The sequence below is a fragment of the Siphateles boraxobius genome, unplaced genomic scaffold (genome assembly GCF_051911475.1).
Source record: "Siphateles boraxobius isolate OS27281-9 unplaced genomic scaffold, OSU_SipBor_1 22, whole genome shotgun sequence".
NCBI classification, from domain to species: Eukaryota; Metazoa; Chordata; class Actinopteri; order Cypriniformes; family Leuciscidae; genus Siphateles; species Siphateles boraxobius.
Genome location: NW_027508833.1, coordinates 31,648,028 through 31,667,426, shown reverse-complemented (window position 1 = coordinate 31,667,426; position 19,399 = coordinate 31,648,028). Strand labels below are relative to the sequence as shown.

At 37.6% G+C, this 19,399-nt stretch overlaps 2 protein-coding genes across 10 annotated transcripts in view; both read right to left on the bottom strand.

The window, feature by feature from the left end:
* Nucleotides 1-751: 751 nt before the first annotated feature.
* On the bottom strand, nucleotides 752-11,305 carry pgrmc2 (progesterone receptor membrane component 2). The gene is made up of 3 exons (XM_077239680.1): nucleotides 10,916-11,305; nucleotides 6,342-6,497; nucleotides 752-2,710 (listed from the first exon to the last, which is right to left on the bottom strand). Exons 1-3 carry the CDS (start codon nucleotides 11,265-11,267, stop codon nucleotides 2,613-2,615), a joined length of 606 nt encoding a protein of 201 aa, XP_077095795.1. The 5' UTR covers nucleotides 11,268-11,305; the 3' UTR covers nucleotides 752-2,612.
* Nucleotides 11,306-12,244: 939 nt separating this feature from the next.
* The window catches only part of larp1b (La ribonucleoprotein 1B), a 29,159-nt gene continuing 22,004 nt past the window's right edge, over nucleotides 12,245-19,399 (bottom strand). For 2 of the 9 annotated variants that reach the window (XM_077239670.1, XM_077239672.1), the window contains exons 10-19: nucleotides 18,715-18,888; nucleotides 18,257-18,619; nucleotides 16,272-16,389; nucleotides 15,797-15,957; nucleotides 15,539-15,645; nucleotides 15,286-15,449; nucleotides 15,054-15,198; nucleotides 14,728-14,837; nucleotides 14,259-14,386; nucleotides 12,245-14,078 (exon numbers count right to left, since the gene is read on the bottom strand). In XM_077239670.1, the coding sequence (XP_077095785.1) occupies nucleotides 13,701-14,078; nucleotides 14,259-14,386; nucleotides 14,728-14,837; nucleotides 15,054-15,198; nucleotides 15,286-15,449; nucleotides 15,539-15,645; nucleotides 15,797-15,957; nucleotides 16,272-16,389; nucleotides 18,257-18,619; nucleotides 18,715-18,888 (1,848 nt within the window). In that variant the 3' untranslated portion in view covers nucleotides 12,245-13,700. The remainder of the gene's footprint in view (nucleotides 14,079-14,258; nucleotides 14,387-14,727; nucleotides 14,838-15,053; nucleotides 15,199-15,285; nucleotides 15,450-15,538; nucleotides 15,646-15,796; nucleotides 15,958-16,271; nucleotides 16,390-18,256; nucleotides 18,620-18,714; nucleotides 18,889-19,399) is intronic. The other 7 variants (XM_077239676.1, XM_077239677.1, XM_077239678.1 and 4 more) reach the window with 5 other exon arrangements.

Below are 19,399 nucleotides of genomic sequence, written 5' to 3'. Positions count from 1 at the left end.
TATCAGAAGTCTTAGCTTGACCACTGCGAAGTCTGGTGTGCCTTTTAATAAAAATAAATGACAACACAAAAATTCATTTAAGAAACAGAATCCGAAACGTTTTTCAGAAAAGGTTGAGCATCATTTAATGAAGTAAACTGGGCTTAATTAGAGGCCCAAAACTGTCCTGTGAAATAAGCTTGCAGTTTAGACATTCAGTGATTTTGTTGTTTTGCATCGCTAATTGAGCAAATGGGGTGTGAGATCCACAGTACTGATGTCTCCGTCTTGTTCAGTTCTAACAAGACAGTGACATTTCACACTGCTATGTTTGAAAATATAGCAAAAACTGCTAGAAATAATTTTCTAGACAAACTACTTCTATGATTGCTACATTTTTGCATATGCAATATCAGAAGTTATAACTGGAGCCTGACATGCCTGAACCAGCCATTTCCTCCCTTTTGCTTCATATTTATGGAAGCAAAATGCTTTAATATGGAAATGCAAAATCTTCAAACTGGTTCACTCCCAAAAAAATATATAACGGTGGCACGACATTTGATCCATTAAGGCACATTTAGTAAACCAATAAACCTACTGGTTTCTTAATATTTTACTTTTTAGCATATAATCTTCGCTGCCATTTGTATAGCTCTACAAGAAATACTGCTCTTTGTGAGAGACAAAACGATTTTTTGCACTCAAGACCAACATATCAAAGGGGCAGATCACAGTATAACAGTAATATAACAGTAGAGGATAACAGTAGTTATTAACCAAATGTATTTATTTCTGCAACATGTTCTTGTCCTCCCCATGAGCACACGCACACACACGCACACACACGCACCCTTGCAAACTCCATTTAAATACATGACGTGAGAGCCAGCATTACCTCACTGTTTGCTGCACATGCTTTAATAAAATGATACACATATTTACATAATCCACAATTTTTGAATTTCTCCTCATCCCCTCCCCAGCAAAGACAAAATATTACTCCAAACTCGTAGTTCCCCGCTCCAGAAGAAAAACAAAATAGAACACTTGAGGGTGGATTTGAAAATTACCCACAATTAAAAATAAATTCAGCAGGAAAAAAAAAAGAAAAGAAAAAAAAAGAGGGGAAAAAAAGAGATGGAAATCGAGAAAGAGCAATGGATCTTTTGGCCAGTACAACACAGCATTGCGTGGAGTTTAATAACAGCGCAGATATGGCAGTAACACTGAAATAGCTCATAAAGTCTATGTACAAAGTCACGATAACGGCGGTTGAGCCTCCCGTGTCTGATTCACTCACAGACGTGAGCACGCCTCGTCGTACCAACTGAGGAAATATGCCTTGGCTTCTGAAAAACCCCCTAAAAGCAGATAATGTGGAAAGGACAGAGCAGAAAATGTTTTATCTTCGCGGTTTCTCCCTCTGGTTTTCAAACCTGTATCTTTCTACATCTCTTGACTATTCTGTAGTAGAATTAAACGCAAATAAGGCACAATAACTACGCTGACTGTTTCATTAACGGGGAGAGTTCTGTTGACCGATGAGTAGACGAGCTGATCTAATTGAACTACCCTACTGATCTTCCCTTTTCATCCCAACCAGCCGTTCAGATTTATACAAATTCAAATAAAACAACAGTTTTATGGCAAGAATGCTAACGATACCCAACCCCCCACAAACATTTCCCAACCCTCATGTTTTACAATCACATTGTGACAAGAATTGCTACACAATAGTGGTGCACACAATACAAACATTGCTGAGCACCCGCCCACCCCAGACCCACCCAACCTTTGGATTGATTGGCTGATGGCAGACAATCTGGCTTTTGAATTTGGTAACTATTTCCATTCGACATTTACTTTGATTTAAAAAGACAACGTTTTCACAGTCTGCAAATAAGCATGAGATTTAAATGCTCCAGAAGCGTTTGTGACGCGTGTTGTGGTACAACAATTAAACGCACAACAACAAAAATACTTAAATGGAAACAAAAAAAATTAAAAGAGACCCCAGTTGTGTTTTTTAACCTGTTGTGCACTGAACTCCAGGCTGCCCCGCTCTATGTACATGACTTTTGAGGTCATGAATGGTGAAGTCCCCAAAGAAAATAAGTGAATAAAAAAAATCTCCTTCCTTCTCTTCACATTGTCAGTCCAAACCTGAACACGCAAATGTGCAGGATGCTATTAAAGCCTCAGTCCGTTTCACTCTCCATTGGACTGTAGGGTAGATGGAGGGTTTGACTGATGATTTAGGGTGTAGAACTGGTGATTTATGGTATAAAGTAGTGTTTGATGGTATTTATGCTATAAATTGAGAGTTTAGGGGTGACCGGAAGATGAAGGTGCAAGGACAAAGGAGCTGGATTAAGGTGAAGTATCAAGAGCAGACAAGAGGAGTACAGGAAACTCTGACAGGCTATTGGTCTGTTTTGGTAAAAGAACAGTCAGAACAGCAGGAGCTTTTAGACAGACGCGTTTATCTCAGCTGTGATGGAGCAGTAGTGGGGACACTGTACGATTGAGGTAAAGGGCAGATTCTGAGGGGTTTTTCTTGCTGGGGTTTAACGATTCTGGATCGTGGCCTTCTCAGTCCTGGGCTTCAGCTGCTGTAATGATTCAGCAGATCATTCGTGTTTTTGATGATCCTTCATGTCCTCCTCATCTGTGTACTCGGATGGTTCGTCTCCCGGCTTCAACAAACGGCCGACGTAGTCATATTTCTCTGAGAGACAGAGGGAAGGGAGAGAGAAAATGAGAGGAACAATAATTAATGGTGCTATTTTTAATGTAAGATGGCATTTATTTCTTGTTCATGCATTGTGCATATTTAATCGTGTGCACACATTTTATCACATTTGGAAGGACCTGTTAGCCCCTGTTGGCTGTAAAAACATCTTTCTCCATCCATGGTGTTATTATTAAACCAGAACTAAAACTGAGATTCTGTTTTTTTTTTTTAATAAAGCTAAAATGAAAACTAAATAAAATACAATTTGCACATTTTATTCTACATGTCCCACAATGAGTGCTTTTACAACTCTGATATCAACAAGGCAAACAAGCAGTGTGAAAAAGTTGTGCGCTTTATCTTCGGAGTACCTTATTTGTCAAACAGCATTAATCTGTCATATTACAGCCCTGATTTTCCCACAGGAAGTGACAGGAGAGTTGAGCAGCTTATCACACATTCCCTCATCTCATATAGCGACACAAACCGATGAGACTGTGCTACACCGAATCAATCTAGCTCAGTTGAGTGTAAACTAGAGCTGCCTGGGCACTGACAAAAATTTCAAAATTCAATTCGATTTCAATTCACAAGCTTGTGCTTTGTTTCGAATGCGCTATTAAAATGTACATAATAGGTACATAATATATTTCTTGTCTGTCAAAATGACAGAAATCACTAACAGTAAATTATCATTTTTGATGAAGTCAACGCATGTTATATGACAGACATATATTACTAAATTGATCATTTAAATGTCCAGAAAAAATTGCTGAGGAAAGAATTGATCTTTTGGCGTTATTCTTGGTCTGTTGTAGTAATTTCCTTTTATTATTATTATAATGCCTATTATTGGATACATAGAGCGAACCTTTCACTAATTGTTTACAGTTTAATGGAAGTTACTCCCATAATTCGCGCAAAGCAGCATGGGGCATAGGATTTGCGCTCATTACTCATGTGATATTGCATATATATATATATATATATATATATATATATATATATATATATATATATATATATATATATATGTGTGTGTGTGTGTGTGTGTGTGTGTGTGTGTGTGTGTGTGTGTGTGTGTGTGTGTGTGTGTGTGTGTGTGTGTGTGTGTCTATGTATATGAGACAAAAACTCATTCAGGGGCATTTTTGTGCCGATATCTTGAATTTTAGGGGCATTCTATAGGCACTATAAGGCAGTGAGTTGTTGCTCAGCACCACATTAACAATCTTGATGTGCTCACCCTCTATATGTAGCTCTGGATCGAGATGTTGAGAACAGAGAAGACAAAAGTGCATGCACACAGTTTTGGAGAATTTAAATCGGTTTTTTTTAATTGACTAGTCCTTCATCTTTTTTATACATAACTGTAGCTGTCGCTCAATTACATTAAATTTTTTCCTCTGTAGCCTTTACGGATTCATCAACATTTAGACTGCAAAAAATATGTGGTTCTATAAACATGATTATACTATTGAGTTTGACACTGAAGAGTGTGACCGAAAAGATGATTCCTTGTGGGACCCCTAGTTCTTGTATGCGTGTATGTGATAAGAGTGGCTCCTATTTGCACACAAAGATTTCTATTAGAGAGGAAGTTGGGAGATAAAAATGGTAGGTGTGTGTTTGACAAGAAGTTTGGATGACTTGTGTTTTCTTTTTGGTTGAAGTTGAGGTTTTGCTGATTAATTGTGTTTTTTCTTGTTAACCAGGTCAGATCTGTCTGCCACTTGCTTGGTCGGTAAAACCACGGCAGCAAAAGGTTTCTCAAACTGAAAAATAGGAAGCTTTTCAACCACTTTTCGATCTACTGTATAGTTCACTTTTTGAATTTCTTTTTCTTTTATCCACAAGCGACTGTTATTCGATGAAGATGGATGGTCACCGGTGCAATTCCTGCATTTTGGAAATATTTCCCCTCATGTCCTTCCTCTCCATAGTTATGACAAATAGATTTGTTTTTGCATCCAGCAGGACTAAGACCAAACCTCTGACAGTTGAAGCCAAAGCATTGTGTTGATCCTTAGAAAGCCACAGATAATCGCATCTCTCAAATGCTAGGACTTCCATAATTGGATAATAATGCTATAATATTGTAAAATATGAATTGATTGCAAACTGCAAACCTGTAGAATGCATAACAGCACCGTGTTTTTACTTTGAAATGTGCAGCACATTTCAAAAAAAATATTAATTATCACATTAGGACGTATCATACCTTAGTTCAATTAGGACATTAAGTAGCTTTTATAAATGTGCCTTAAAAAAACATTACTGTTTTTTTTTAGACAACCAGTAATTTTTATTACTGCATCTTGAAACAAAAAAAATGGTACTGATATTTAAAGTTGCTTTCAGTTAAGACAGCCCAAACATGCATTTTAGTCTGGGACTAGACTTAAGCCATGTCTGTGAAACGGGGCACATGAGAACCAAAACTAATTTGTGTGAATCATGAGTTAACTAGACTACACCAGCACTGTATTTGTTTTAGAGTGCAGTTAGTGGAGGAAAATGCAAATAAAAATAGTCTTCTTTTAGGCTTTATTTTGTGGACTCAAGGGAGAGTTATCTAATTTTTTATAAATATTTTTTATATTTCATTTTTTATCTCTTTTTATCTCATCATCATCATTCAATTCAGACTGTCTGACATGCCACTGCTAAATAATGATACAGGAAAAACTTGATATATAGCGCGATATTTTTTTATAGCTCTCAATTTGTCTCATCTACAAGAGTGAACAGGACAATTAATAAGGGTTTCACGATTTCGATTTTAAATCGAAATTAATTCACCAGCTCGAACTTCGAATTAAAAAAATTTAATCGTCCATGCTGCCACGCCCCCATGTCACGTCCGGTCCGCGTGCCTTGCGGAAAAAAACACGCGCGTTGAAGTGCTGCGAGTCTATGGTCCTCTAACTTACCTACAGCCACTCAAAAGATAGCATGGCAACTGCAGATGCAGGAGACCCATCGACAGAACTTGAACCCCCTCCTCTTTCATTGAAGTCGCAGGTGTGGACGTTTTTTGGATTTCCAGTGAGTTATGTTGACAACGTTCGCGCTTCATATAAGCCACAGTTTGCAAACATCACAAGTCTCGCGGAAGTTCCGGGAGTCTCCCGCATATTGATAGCAGCTCCCTGATGCACTCAAATTAGTTAAAATCTCCCGGAATTTAGAGTGAGCGAGCAAGAGCGCGCATGCGAGCCAGAAAAAAACTGTGCTCCAAACCGTATAGCGCGCACACGGCAGAGAGCGAGAGAACTTGCGTGTGTGCCTCATGAAGCGCATGTAAGACAGAGAGCATCCTGATTGGCCGGTTTCGGCTTTAAAAAAAGTTAATATAAAAATTGAGAATCGAACCGAACCGTGACCTTAGAATCGAAAATTTAATCGAATCGAGGATTTGGAGAATCGTGACACCCCTAACAATTAAAGGTTAAGGTCACTCATCTTTTAGAGAATTTATACTGTAAATGCATCAGCTATCTGATTATATTACATGTATCCTACCTCCAATTATCCTAGAAGCAGATCAAATCTTATAGACATTTTTTGATTTGAGTAACTATATGAATCCTTTCTGAATTCACAGAGAAATTCTTCTGCTTACCCATGAACTGCATTTCCCATTCCCGAACACTTTCCATCTGTACAGCGTTCAGGTCTGAAAGGTCATCATACTCGTCCCGTAATGCATCCTTCTCCAGGCAAAATGTTGCCAAACCCCGAGAAGCATCACGTCCCGCAAAGATCCCGTAGGGGCCCTCTGGAATGACAGACATACTGTGAATATAATGGTCAGCAAGACAAATTTAAGATCTTCTACTTATTATAGGTTTAGGGACCAGAACTGAAAGTGCAATACTGCCAGCCAGGGCTCCACCAATTATTGTTAGATTTCAAATTATTTTGTGAAAAGAAAAACTGAAAAAAGTGCAGTTAAAGCTAAGAAAAATGTCCCACCCACAATAAAAAATATATATGAAAAGAATAAAGTAAAATTAACTTACTTTAAATAATTATTTGCCTTTGCAATGTAGCATCATAAAGGACTTAAAGTGGTTAAAACAACAATACATATAATTATTATTCATAATAAATAAGCAATAACAATTAGTAATAATTATTGATACCACTAATAAATAGTAGTAGAAGTTGCACTAGTAGTATTCATAAAAAAATGATTACAATTACTATACAAGAAGTCTGAAAAAAAGTTAAAGAAACCAGCTGAATGGCAATCAAAACAAAACTCTGCTATGAATCAACTAAAAGAAAACAGTTTTAGGGTCAGTGGGTCAGAAAATCCCAGACAAGCTGAAACCAAAGCAGTGTGTTGTCTCAAAAACAACCATCCAGCTGGGATGAATGGAGCCGCTTGCACAAACCAGAGGAATGCAGGTAAACACAGGTACTTCAGAACAGCTGTTGTAAATAACACACTGCGCTGAATAAGGAAATTATTGTGAGATGTCATGACAAAACAACACCAACAAGAATCAACTTCAGCTGTGCACAGACTATTCAGGCCACAGCATGAACCTTTCTTCCCAAACTGGAGACGTGACAGAGCGGAGCACAACAGACTGATGAACTTCAGTCACCTAATCTAGACAAACAAATGAGATGATGCGATAAAAGACGACAACAAGAGGACATGAACGCCTCGGACACTTGAGTTTTACTTCATAAGCTCCTGAACAGGAACTAGAATCCATGATTTATAAATAATACAGCTGTCAAAGCCAGATCATGCCTGACGATGACTAGGCTGCTCTGGCATGTGCAATTTATTATGTTCGCATTCTTGTCAGTGAGACGAAGCTTTAGTCATTGCTTTATTCAGAACAGAAGGCAAAAGAAGGGGAAAAAGGCCTCTTTCTATACTTCTTTTTTTGGTTCATCATCTGATCTTCATGTGGAAAAGCATGTTAGCTCTCTCTCACTCTCTCTCTCTAGCAGTTGAGCAATAATAGTCTTAAAAAATACAAGAGGTCCAGCCAAACATTGACCAAAAAGGTCCAAGTTGCCCTATGGTCCAGTGAGAACACACCACATCTGCCTACAAAGTTCAAACCTTTGCCATAGTCTCTTCGGCTTATAAATGAATGCAACTAGGGCTGCAACAACTAATCGATAAAATCGATTATAATCGATTATGAAAATCGTTGTCAACGAATGTCATTATCGATTAGTTGGTCTGCTTACGTCACGGGGAGCGTTTACTGGTACGCACACACACGCAAGGTCTCTCTCCCTCAGGCGCTCTGCCGAGCGCGCGCGCTACACGGTTTGGAGCAGTCTCTTCTGTCTCGAATGCGCGCTCTAGATTTCGGGAGTTTGAACTAATTCGCGGGCATCAGGGAGCCGCAATCAATATGCGGGAGACTCCAGGGACTTCCGGGATGTCTGTATTTTGTCTCGAGCATCAGGTTGTGCAATCAGTTCGCTCGCAACGTAAGTGATGGATTAAAATAGCGCTACCGCAGAAATAGGTTAAATTAAAACGGTGTTTACAAAGTGAAGCATTAAATACAAAGGCAGTTAATAACAGCAGCAGTAAAATATTGTTTTTTAGTCACTGTACTCAGTGGTTTTCAGCGAATGCTTGTGCACTAATGCATAATTTCTCCTGTCCTTTACTCAAGCCTGTTAGCTTGCTGGGTAACGTTACCTCCATTCCGTTCTCTTTTTATAGCATTTGTCTACTAAGTTTTAATTGTTTTTCAAACGCGATCTACTGCGGCTCTACATTCACACAATTGTTTTCAGTCTTTCTATATTTATTTAATCAATTTATCCTTATATTATATTCTTTTATATATTATATATAATATATATATTATATTCTTTATCCTTATATTCCTTATATATAATTAATTTAAATAAAAATTAAATGAATTATATATTTTAGATGTTTTTAGTTTGTTTTTAGTTCAGATATTCACATCTGAACAACATGTCTGTGTAAATTTGTTTTAACAAAAATTGTGTTAAAACATAATATGTTGGATATCATTTTTTTAACAATAATCATGTTTGTCAACTTGCCATCAGCAATTATCATTAAAAACAATGCAAATATTGATATTAGTAAAACTCATGTGTGGCTTTTGCACTTTTTAAAGTACACTTAAACACATAAATACCCTGATTTACGGTTTTATTTAGTTATAAAAAAAAAAAAATCTAATTTAATTTCTATCCGATTAATCGATTAATCGAAAAAATTATCGTCCGATTAATCGATTATCAAAATAATCGTTAGTTGCAGCCCTAAATGCAACAACAGGTAAATAAAACTAATCTCATATTATCTCCGTGTGAAATGCTGCAAGATGACAGACACACTGGATACAGGGATCTATGAATTGACGCACTGGTCAGAGTCTGGACTACTGCTGACACCACACCTTGAACGCTCCTCCACAAACACCACAGATGGTCAGATAACATATCTCATATACAAATATAGCCGAGGGAGATGTGAGGCCAAATCACAGACATTAGCTAGCATTGTGAATCAAAACTTGGTAAATACAAACAAAGGATGATGATGATCCAGATTTTATGTGCACTCTCGGTTTCACTTCTAAGCTGAGTCTCCAAATAAAGACTCCAGGCAGACAAAAGACTGCTGTTCTGGCTTTGATGGCAAAATATTTCAATTATTTTCTGCAGCAAACAGCTGTTTTGCACAGCAGCTGCAAGTCTGACCACACTTAAAGTACAGGGAAAATAAACAAGAATCTTCTCCTGCAGAGGAGAAAGGAATGAGGCTCAGGGCCTTGATTTCTTAACCAAGGCTACTGCTAAACTTAGCTGATCTTACATCCGTCATAAATCAAGCTGTAACTTTGCAAATTTAAACTAAGCAAATTGATTATCGCACAAATGAATTATCTATTAGTACAGTACCTGTTTGTACATTTGTCCACATCACATATGGCTCTCGTTCAAAAATGCACTGACATGATGATAGGTTGACAGGCCTGGGAAAGAGTTCACCAAGGCAAAACAGAGCAGGAGAATGTTGACCGCAGTTATGAATAAGACAGAAAGGGCACGCCAAGAGGTTGGCAAACTCCGATAAGACATCAGACCAAACTGTGCATCATACAACAGAGGTCTCTGGGAGAAAGGCTTTGTGTGACTTTACCCTGAGCAGCATTTACCAGAATGAGCTGGTCATTTGCTTTCCTCTGACCAGAGTATAAGCTGGTTAACACACAAGCTCTTCTCCTATGGCAAGCTATTGTTTCTTAAAACTAACTAGTATTTACTTTTTGATTATTACAAGAACTATTTCTAGTAAATGAGTATTTCCAGTAATCTAATTGTATATTTTACTGTTTCACACAAGTTACTATTCACATTTGCACACAGAAGTATGAAGTCATATTAATTAACAACACATAGGACTACTTACTTCATGCATATTTTACTGTTATTAATATAGGAAGTACATGTAACGTGTAAAAAGGACTCTAAAATAAAGTGTTACTGTAATGTAATTCTAGCTTTCACTATTTTACTAGTAACTACTGCTCATTTATTTATTCCAGTAGTGACTAATATCTATTGAATAAGTATTAGTGACAAATTGAATAGATACTAATAAATATTGAAGCATTCTCTAGTACTTATTAGATACTACCAACTTACCCAGTTGTGACATATATCAATTATTATTAGTAATTAATCTAAATCTGTGGTACTGATATTAAATAATAACTTCAGACTGGTGTGTGTTCAAACTGTTGCTGAAGTGGAACCTAATCCAGTTTTAGTAATACAAAAAGTTACACTTAATTTGAAGGTGCCCATGTCACAGTGTAGTGTTTAGTACAAATACGTGCTCGTAAAAGAGTAATATTAATTAATAACCACATCTATGTTCTATAGAATTAGACTTTGTGGTGAGTTGCTTGTAATTATGCAAAATGTAACGTACTTCTAATACTATAGTACGTACATGTAACAGGAACATTTTAAAATTAAACCTTCTCAAATACATTAATAGACCTGTACGAATACGTGTTTAGGATTAACCATCCCAATAGTTACTAGTATGAATACCAGGTTTACTAGACTTTGTTGACTGGATACTAGTATCTCTTCTCTACTGCTTAAGTTGAAAAACCCCGCTGAATGTGGGTGTGAGCGTGAGCATGAGCTCCTTACCGCGTCCGTAAAACTTTTTGCCACTGGTCACATCGAAGACCTTGGTATTGACTGCCATGAGGATGCGCGGGTTCTGCACCCCGTCGTACTCGCTCAGCTGCTGCAGGGTGAAGTCGCGTCTCCTCATCTTGGGTAGCGGCGAGGCCTCGCTGCCCCGGCCCGCGTCCTCGCCCGCCCTCCTCCACCACCGCGCGTAAAGCACGTAACACGCGGCCAGCACGAGCACTAGAACGCTGAGATTGAGTATCATGCCGCTTATACCGAGACCGGTCCCCGCATCCAAGTCCTCCGTCGTCCCCTGCTCGCCACTGGTGTCCGCCGCTGCACTCCTACCGTCCCCATCGTCCGCCATACTGCAACGATAGCGCCTTCCCACCTCACGCGATTGCCCGCCCAGCTGGCACACAGAAGCGCGTCTGATTGGCTGCCTGTCGCCGGAAACACCGCGTTGGCTCCTGGAATTTGTAGTTTTCTGTCAGCATGGCGCCTACAAGAACACCGAGCGCATGAGACCAGACAAAGGTATCAGGTTTCAGATAATTAAAACGCGCTAATTGTCACGATTATATTTATCATTAGCTAACCGCGATGAAATACAACAGTATTCAAAAATATGCTTAATAATTAGCCTAAAACTCAAGTATATATCATATTGACAAATCTATCACAAATTTAAAAAATTGATGTGCATTGAATAAAACTGATTTAACTGCTTTCAATATTACATGGCAGGCTATAATATCAAATATATATATATATATATATATATATATACACACACACACACACACACAAAATGTAACAAGGATAACAGTATCCACTATCAGACCTTTATCTTCACAAGCTAATTTCCAAGGTTACACAATTTATATCCCTTAACTCCCCCAGTTTCTGGAGACTTATTTGTTATTGTTTAAAAGTGTCTGATCCTTAACTCTAAAGTAATTGTTTACAGTGTATACTCAATGAACAGTATTGCTTACAAAACAGGAGCTGCATTGCTTTAAGTGTGTTGTGTTTATCATTTATTTTTAAGAGGGTTCCCGCAGTCACAGAAAACCTGGACATGCTATGGAATTTTAAGAGGGCTTGCAGGCCTGAAAAATCTTTAAACAAATTTCTATATCAAAAACACATGCTTCAGGTTATGCTCAGCTATAAAATATTAGGTAAATATCGCTCTTTGTGAGTGCAAATTATTATTGTTGTTATTAATCGTACAGATGAAAAATGTCATGAAAAATCATTATTTAAAAGGTGTGGGAACCGTGTTAGACCCAGTATAACGACATTACACTAAACATTTGACAAGAAATACAATACATATTATTTTGGGGTTTTATAAACAGATTTTAATATATTTTATGTTTTTTTTACATTTTACAATTATGAAGAAAGAAAAAATTAAACCAACATGCATACCAACACACAAGCGCACAAACAAAAACTTCACAATAAAATGAATCAATAAAAATGAATTGATTGAAATTAGAGAGCTGCTTCTAATATTTTTATGTACAGTTTTCATAAGCAAATATGATACAATCGGGACATCAATTCAGTGTCTGATTAATGATCATAAGTGATGAAAAAAACAAAAACACTGATTTAATATTATCAGCAAAGATCCAACCTGCAAAATAAAATGCAAATAAAAGTATTCTCTTGGCCACCATGTTTGCAGTCATTTACACTCTCTCTGTAATATCAATAAAAAAGATTCTAATCAATTAAGAGAGTAAAACAATAAATTATCTCAAACAACTCCAATAGGATTAAAAATTTAAAAGGAAGGATAATTCCTCTCAAAAAGATAAAATTTCTTAGAAACTTCAAGTACACACGTTTTCCAATTTAAGTCAAAATTAATAAAAAGTTCAAAGATGTTTTCTCTTCCTCTACTCTGCAGATGTGGCCTTGTGACTTTGAGATCACCACTTCCATGACTTGAACGGCACAATATTCGTTTAAGAGCAGGAACATCATGTAGTTCCTGAAGATGTTAACACTTTTAACAATCCCTCGCTACTTTGGCCTGATATCAATGTACTTCTCGTATATTCAGCTCAGACACTCAGCTAATCATAAAAGCATAAAGAACTTCGTATTCCATCACTGTCATATTTCCTACACAAGATAAAAGAGCAAAAAAATGCAAAAAGCTATATAGTGTGTTATCTTGTGTCAACCTTAGTTCAAGTTAAAGATTTTTGTTTGTTTGATGAGCTTTTTTTTTTTTTGAGTTAAAAATAAATGAGCTAAAATGTATGTGCTGAGCAGGAAATGCACAGACACAAATTAAAAATACTTTTAAACACCAAAAGATAATTCATTATTTATGCTGACAGAGCTGTAAAATAATTATATTTTTTGTTGCTTTTGAAATGTAAGGCATTTGCAAAGGTAAAATAAAATTTTAAAAGAGATAAAACTGCATTCGATCTAGGAATGCATCTTCTGTAAACTTTACAGCAAAACAAGTTCACCATGCGTACTTGATTCTGAAACTACTACCTGTGGGAAAAAACAAAGAAAAGAAAAAGAAAGCAAAAAGATCTTCTGAAAGTTAACCTGTCCAGAAAAAGTGTCTAGTACAACACAAAGACGTCTCTGGTTTACTCTTTGTGAATGCAGCGTTCTGACAGTTGGTCTTTGCTCTAACGGTTTGACTGGCTCACTTCCGAGGTTACGGTGTAAAACGTGAGCCTTCATCAGCACTGAAAATCTTTTCACAGCTCTAGAGTTAGAATCACACTCAAATACTGTATATAGTGTAGTAAGGGCCTCATTTCTTTGGCTGTAGGGCTTCTTTGTTTTTGCTGGTCGCCGCCTCTCCTTTGCGAGCATCCGATGAGGTATTCTTCTTCACATTCTCTTTGGTTGGGGCTTTTGTAGACGGGTCATTAGCCATGCTGCTCTTCTGATTGGCTGGAGCTGCCTTGGCTGATGGTTGATTGGTGGTTTTCGTTGTCGTTGGGGCAGCGGCCTGATCAGTCGTGGCTGTTTTTGTCATTCCTTCAGTGGTCAGCTGATTGTCTGAAGATGTCTTGGAGACGGGGGTCTGTTTCGATGATGATGTCGAGTTGTGTCGTCTACGTTTCACCTCGTCTCCTGTGGATGACGAGTGTGCTTTCCGCCTTCCTCCTTCCTCTGCCATTGGTGGCTAAGGGCAGGAGATTTACACTTGATTTAGATTGCAAATAGACTAATATTATATACAGTTAGAAAGCAATTAATTGCATTTAGACTAATATTAATACATTATTCTGGACTCCAAAACTTATTTCCCTTTGCATAGTTTGCAAGGGATCACATTCACATCAAAACTGATGCCTATACTCACATCTACTCTGAAATCATCAATGCTCTTGAATTTGCTGAGGTATTCCTGGAGTTTGGGGTCAATGGGCTGATTCTTCACCTTTGCGTATTTCAGAAAAGCCCAGAATTTCTCCAGTCCATATAGCTGACCTACATAAACCCCCAAAAAACATCAGCATGTAGAGTGAAAAAAAAAAACAAAAAAACACATCACATGACTAAAAGATCAAGAAATACATTCAGAATTAGTTTTAGTGATTGACATTTGATGTAAACATTTAAAAACAGAAATGCAGACATGGCAGTCATGCAGAGGTGGTCGTTGACTAATAAGTTTACACCAATGTCCTGAGTAAGTGAATTTCACCAGAAAAAAACCCACCAAACATTGATGGTGAGTGATATGCAAAGTTAAAACAGAACAATAAATATTTCTTTCTTCGCATGTTTTTTTTTTATATTTGTTTTGTCAAAAATTATGGGTGACTGACCTTTCTCATAGTCTTGCATTGTCTCCTCTTGGAAGTCCTTGAAGATGTCCTGTCTGAATCTCCGCTCTAATCCATAACTGTAGAACCGGAACAGACACTCCAGTCCATACCTATGACAAACATTTGAACACACATTAGGACACCTTTTTTATTTTGGTTAGGTTTTTTATGCACCCTCTTGCAAAACCCACGAGGCTCTTGAGAAGGGGTCAAATTAACCTGGTTGACTTACTTACTGCCTGGTTAAGCATCTGAATTCTCAAAGGTGGATAAATTCTCCAGACAAGATCTACCGATAAAACAGAATTCAGGACCATGACTCTCACCTGTAGTTCTCCTTGGCGTCCTCCAAAGCAAACTGCTTGAACTCTTCGTACATCTTTCTGTTGAAGTTGTCTCTGAGGAAGAAGGACCAGAATCTGAAGAGGGTGTTCATTTCCTGAGACAGTCCCACACCTAATCGTTTCCTCTCTGAGGGGAAAAAAAATACACAAACATGAGAAATTCTTGCAAAGCAGTTATATAATCTGTGGTGTGAAAACAAAATAATCAGTGTACCATTGAGGCATCGACGTCGGTATTTGTGGTAAACTTGCTGGGTGAAGCCATTTTCTTTTAAAAGCTCATGGGATGGATGCCAGAACTTGGGCAGGGACTGTGGGGTGCAGCCGTAACTGCCTGACAGAGCGGGGGCTCCTTCTGACGGAGAAGCATTAGAGCTGCTGCACAGAGGACGTGGAGGAAAAAGGGACACAGTTGAGCCAACTGTCACCTCAGTGCTGAGAAAAAGGAATAAAAAAAAGTAACAAACCTGATAGAGGAAGTGCGGGGTCTGTGTTCTCGTGAGTCCATTACCCAGCCTACATGGCACTCCAGTGGAGGGTTAGAACTGTGACGGGTTTTCCTCTTTCTGGGAGTCTAAAGGGGTTAGAGAAAACATTTTTGTTTTTAAGACATTTGCACCTGGTTAGGATATATGCAAGAACTCCGGCATCGCCCTGAACTATATATATTTCTTTATTAAGTCATCCTTAAAATCACAAAATCTGTTTGCCCGGTACAAACTTACTTTTTCATCAAGGTTGCCAGTATCTTCTTTGATGACAGGGTAGAAGCGTGGGGTTTTAGTGGGGTCCTGTCTTCCAGGGGTACGTGGTGTGCGTGGGGTATGGGGCACACTGGGGGATTCTGGGACATCCGTGGGGAGAGAATGAGCCATGCTAGAATCATCTACAGAAAGATAGCGAAATTAATAATATATATTTTTTAAATATATGGAAATATAAAACATTGGAATTTAAAATTAACCAAGAAATTTCCTATATATAAAATCTTGCATTCATCTGTATAAATCTGCAACATTTCACATAGAAAAAAAATGAAATAAGTATAATTAAATTGATAAAATTTTGATAAAATACACAATTAAATAAATATTTAATTAATTGTTTACTGAAATATTTGTTTAATTAATAAATCAACGATCGACAGAGAGATAGACAGATTCCGTAGTTATCTCTTAGACATATGAAGTGTGCAATCACCTGTTTGACATGGTGGAGGGGGTGGGATCTCCAGGCTGTTGTCAATGGGAAGCTTAGGGGTCAGAGTTTCAAACTCGTCTTGGCTTATCACGTTGAGTTTTTTAAAGCTCTCCATATCCTATAAATGTGAACCATATTAACATTATACACAGAGCAAGAACATTACTTCAAGAAGACTGGAAGCATAAAAACTACAAGCGGAGCATCAAACTGAAAAACATAGACAAACTGTCCTTATGGGCTTCCTGTTTCTGCCTGTATGAACAATATATCATAACTGCTCTGTATCTGACTGCAGGCAGTGGCCTTGATCAGGTTTATCAGCGGTTATTACAACTTTATTGTCCATCATAAAGACTTCAGTCTATTTGGCCGTTGAAAGAGAAGCTTTTAGGCCCATCAGCAGCATTAAATCTGACAGTGTAGTCAATTAGAAGTTTTCCAAGAACATCATTTGCATTAACAGAGAGATGAATGTCTGGACGTTTTTTGGTACAGGCGACTGATATTATGTTGTTGAACCTTAATGTGTAAAATTCCACACTAACATCACAGCTCTTAACAATGAGAAATCATTTCATTTCATTTGATCTCAGAGTGACATCACAAACTCTTAGCTCATTTGAAGAAAACCCCATGTGCTCATTTCTGTCATTTGGTGCAGCTGTTTATCAGGTGTCTGTCCTATGAACTCCAGCCCACAGAGACCTTGGTCTAGTTAACACAGATGTTACGACTCCCATGAGCAGGAACAGGTGGGTAACCCCGATACCACTGTGCAGTTTAAACACACTCATTCGATTCAAATTAAACAGCCAAATTCGTTTAGAGTTTGCAAACGGCTCAGATTCAGTTAATGTTAGTATGAATGGGCTCATTAATCTAAATATGTCATACTTTTTTAATCCAGGAGGAGCCAATTGAGACCAGAACCCAACACATATTGAATCCTAGAGTGCACAGAAGACACGATGTGTGATCTTAAGCATATATTTCAGTATATTTTTGGCAACCACAAAGCAATTCAAACATTTGCAGTGGGAAAATTCCCATGTTACTGCTGATTATGGACATTTATCTGAAGACAACAGCTGCTGAACAAACGCCACACTCAGCACAAACTATAACTCTAATAGAGTTACTATTACGCACTCATTTTCTCTTTAAACGAAACTCTTTTTGTTTGTTTACACTACTGTTCATTCAGGAAAATTTTAAGAAATAACTTTTATTCAGCTAAGACGTGCTAAATTGGTCAAAAGTCATATTAAAGATTTTTACATAATTACAAAAAAATTCTAATTCAAATAAATACTGTTCTTTTGAACTTTCTATCCATCAACAAATCCTTTGCCATGTTTCTTGAGCATCAAATCAGCATATTAGAATTATTTCTGAAGGATCATGTGACACTGAACACTGGAGTAATGATGTCGAAAATTCAGCGTTGCCATCACAGAAATAAATGAGTTTTTAAAAGATATTAAAAATACAGTTATTTTGAATTGTAATAATATTTCACAAGAGCAAATTTTTTACTGTATTTTAGTCAAATGAAAGCAGCCTTAGTCAGACATCTTTTTTTTTTTATCTAACAAATATTAAACTTTTGAATGAAAGTGTGTTTTATGGAATTAAGGTGGGAAATATGATGACAAGATGTCAAACTCATGTCACTCATATGATGGCAACTCCACAGTGCCATTGTAAGAAATATAACCTTTCAACATAAGTTATATTCAACATTTAAAATAAGGGGGGATGTTTATCAATTATGTAGTTAAAGGGAGACTTCAGCCCAAAATGAAAATTCTGTCAAGCTTCTCTCTTCCATACAATGAAAGTGAGTGCTGACCAGTAACAGCCTTTCACTATATTGAAAAGAGCATCTTGGACATTTTACTAAACAACTCTTTACTTAGACAAACTTTAAATTATTTATTACATTAAAATAATAAAAATTCACAAAGCACAATCACTCTCACCTTGGCATTGGCACACTCTTGCAGTCCGTCTTCCGTTGTCCAAAGATCCTGTTCATAGTAGAACAGTCCATCGTTAATGGCTTTGGCGAGGTCAGTTGTGATTTTGGCACGTGACACATGGTTCCCTGTCCGATCGCCCCCAGGGTGTTTCCGCAGGTGAGGGGGGGTCTGAGTAACGATCAGGATCTTGTTAACGTCTCGGTCATCAAGTTCATCATCAGAATCGTCATCTGACCAATCAGTGAAGGTGTTCTTGCGAGGTGCTGTGAGCCTTTCCATTTCTTCATCAAACAGGAAGTCCAGTTCCTCCTGGACTGCTTCAGGTGGCTGCTTAGGGCTGGACTGAACCAATTCTGTGTTCTCCTGAAGCAAACACAAAACATGTCTTATTTCCTTATAATAAATATGGAAAAAGAAATGATGCAAAGAGAAAACTGTAAGCAGGACAAATACTCAACTGCAGATGGGAACGACTCAAGAATAGGAGGAGGAGGTGGTGGTGAAGAAGAATGAAGAGGAGGAGGAGGAGAAGAAGGAGAGATAGGAGGAAGAGGAGGAGAAGAAGAAGGAGAGATAGGAGGAAGAGGAGGAGGAGAAGAAGGAGAGATCGGAGGAAGAGGAGTTACTGAGGTCTGCACACCCACAGGACAGGAGATGGAACAATGGATGGAAAGAGCACATGATGGATGAAGAAATATGGAGGAGGAAAAGGAAAGATGTGTGTGATCAAACCATGCTATAAATCCTCTAGCAGAAGCATAAATTATAAAGAAACAAAGTTTTATAAAACGAGAAATGCCCAAAAAGCAAGCAAATATTCTACAGTTGTGTTATGGTTTTAAATTACTTTGCAATGAATGAAGCAAACTAATAGGGATGCACAACACTTTGGTTATTGACCAATATTGAGATTCAATACACTCCTGGGCACAAAAAATGGGCTAAGGCCAAAATGGCTAAACACTAAGCTTTTAATTGTCTTAACCACAAATTATTAGGGGGGGAATTATGTGTTATTGTCAGGAAATGAGCAAAATGTAAGCAAATGCACTACTTAAAAAGCCATTGCTGTCTCTGAAAAACTTCAAAACCCGAATGAAGTTTTTGGTAGAATATGGGAAGTTTGATTTGGTTTGAGTGGTT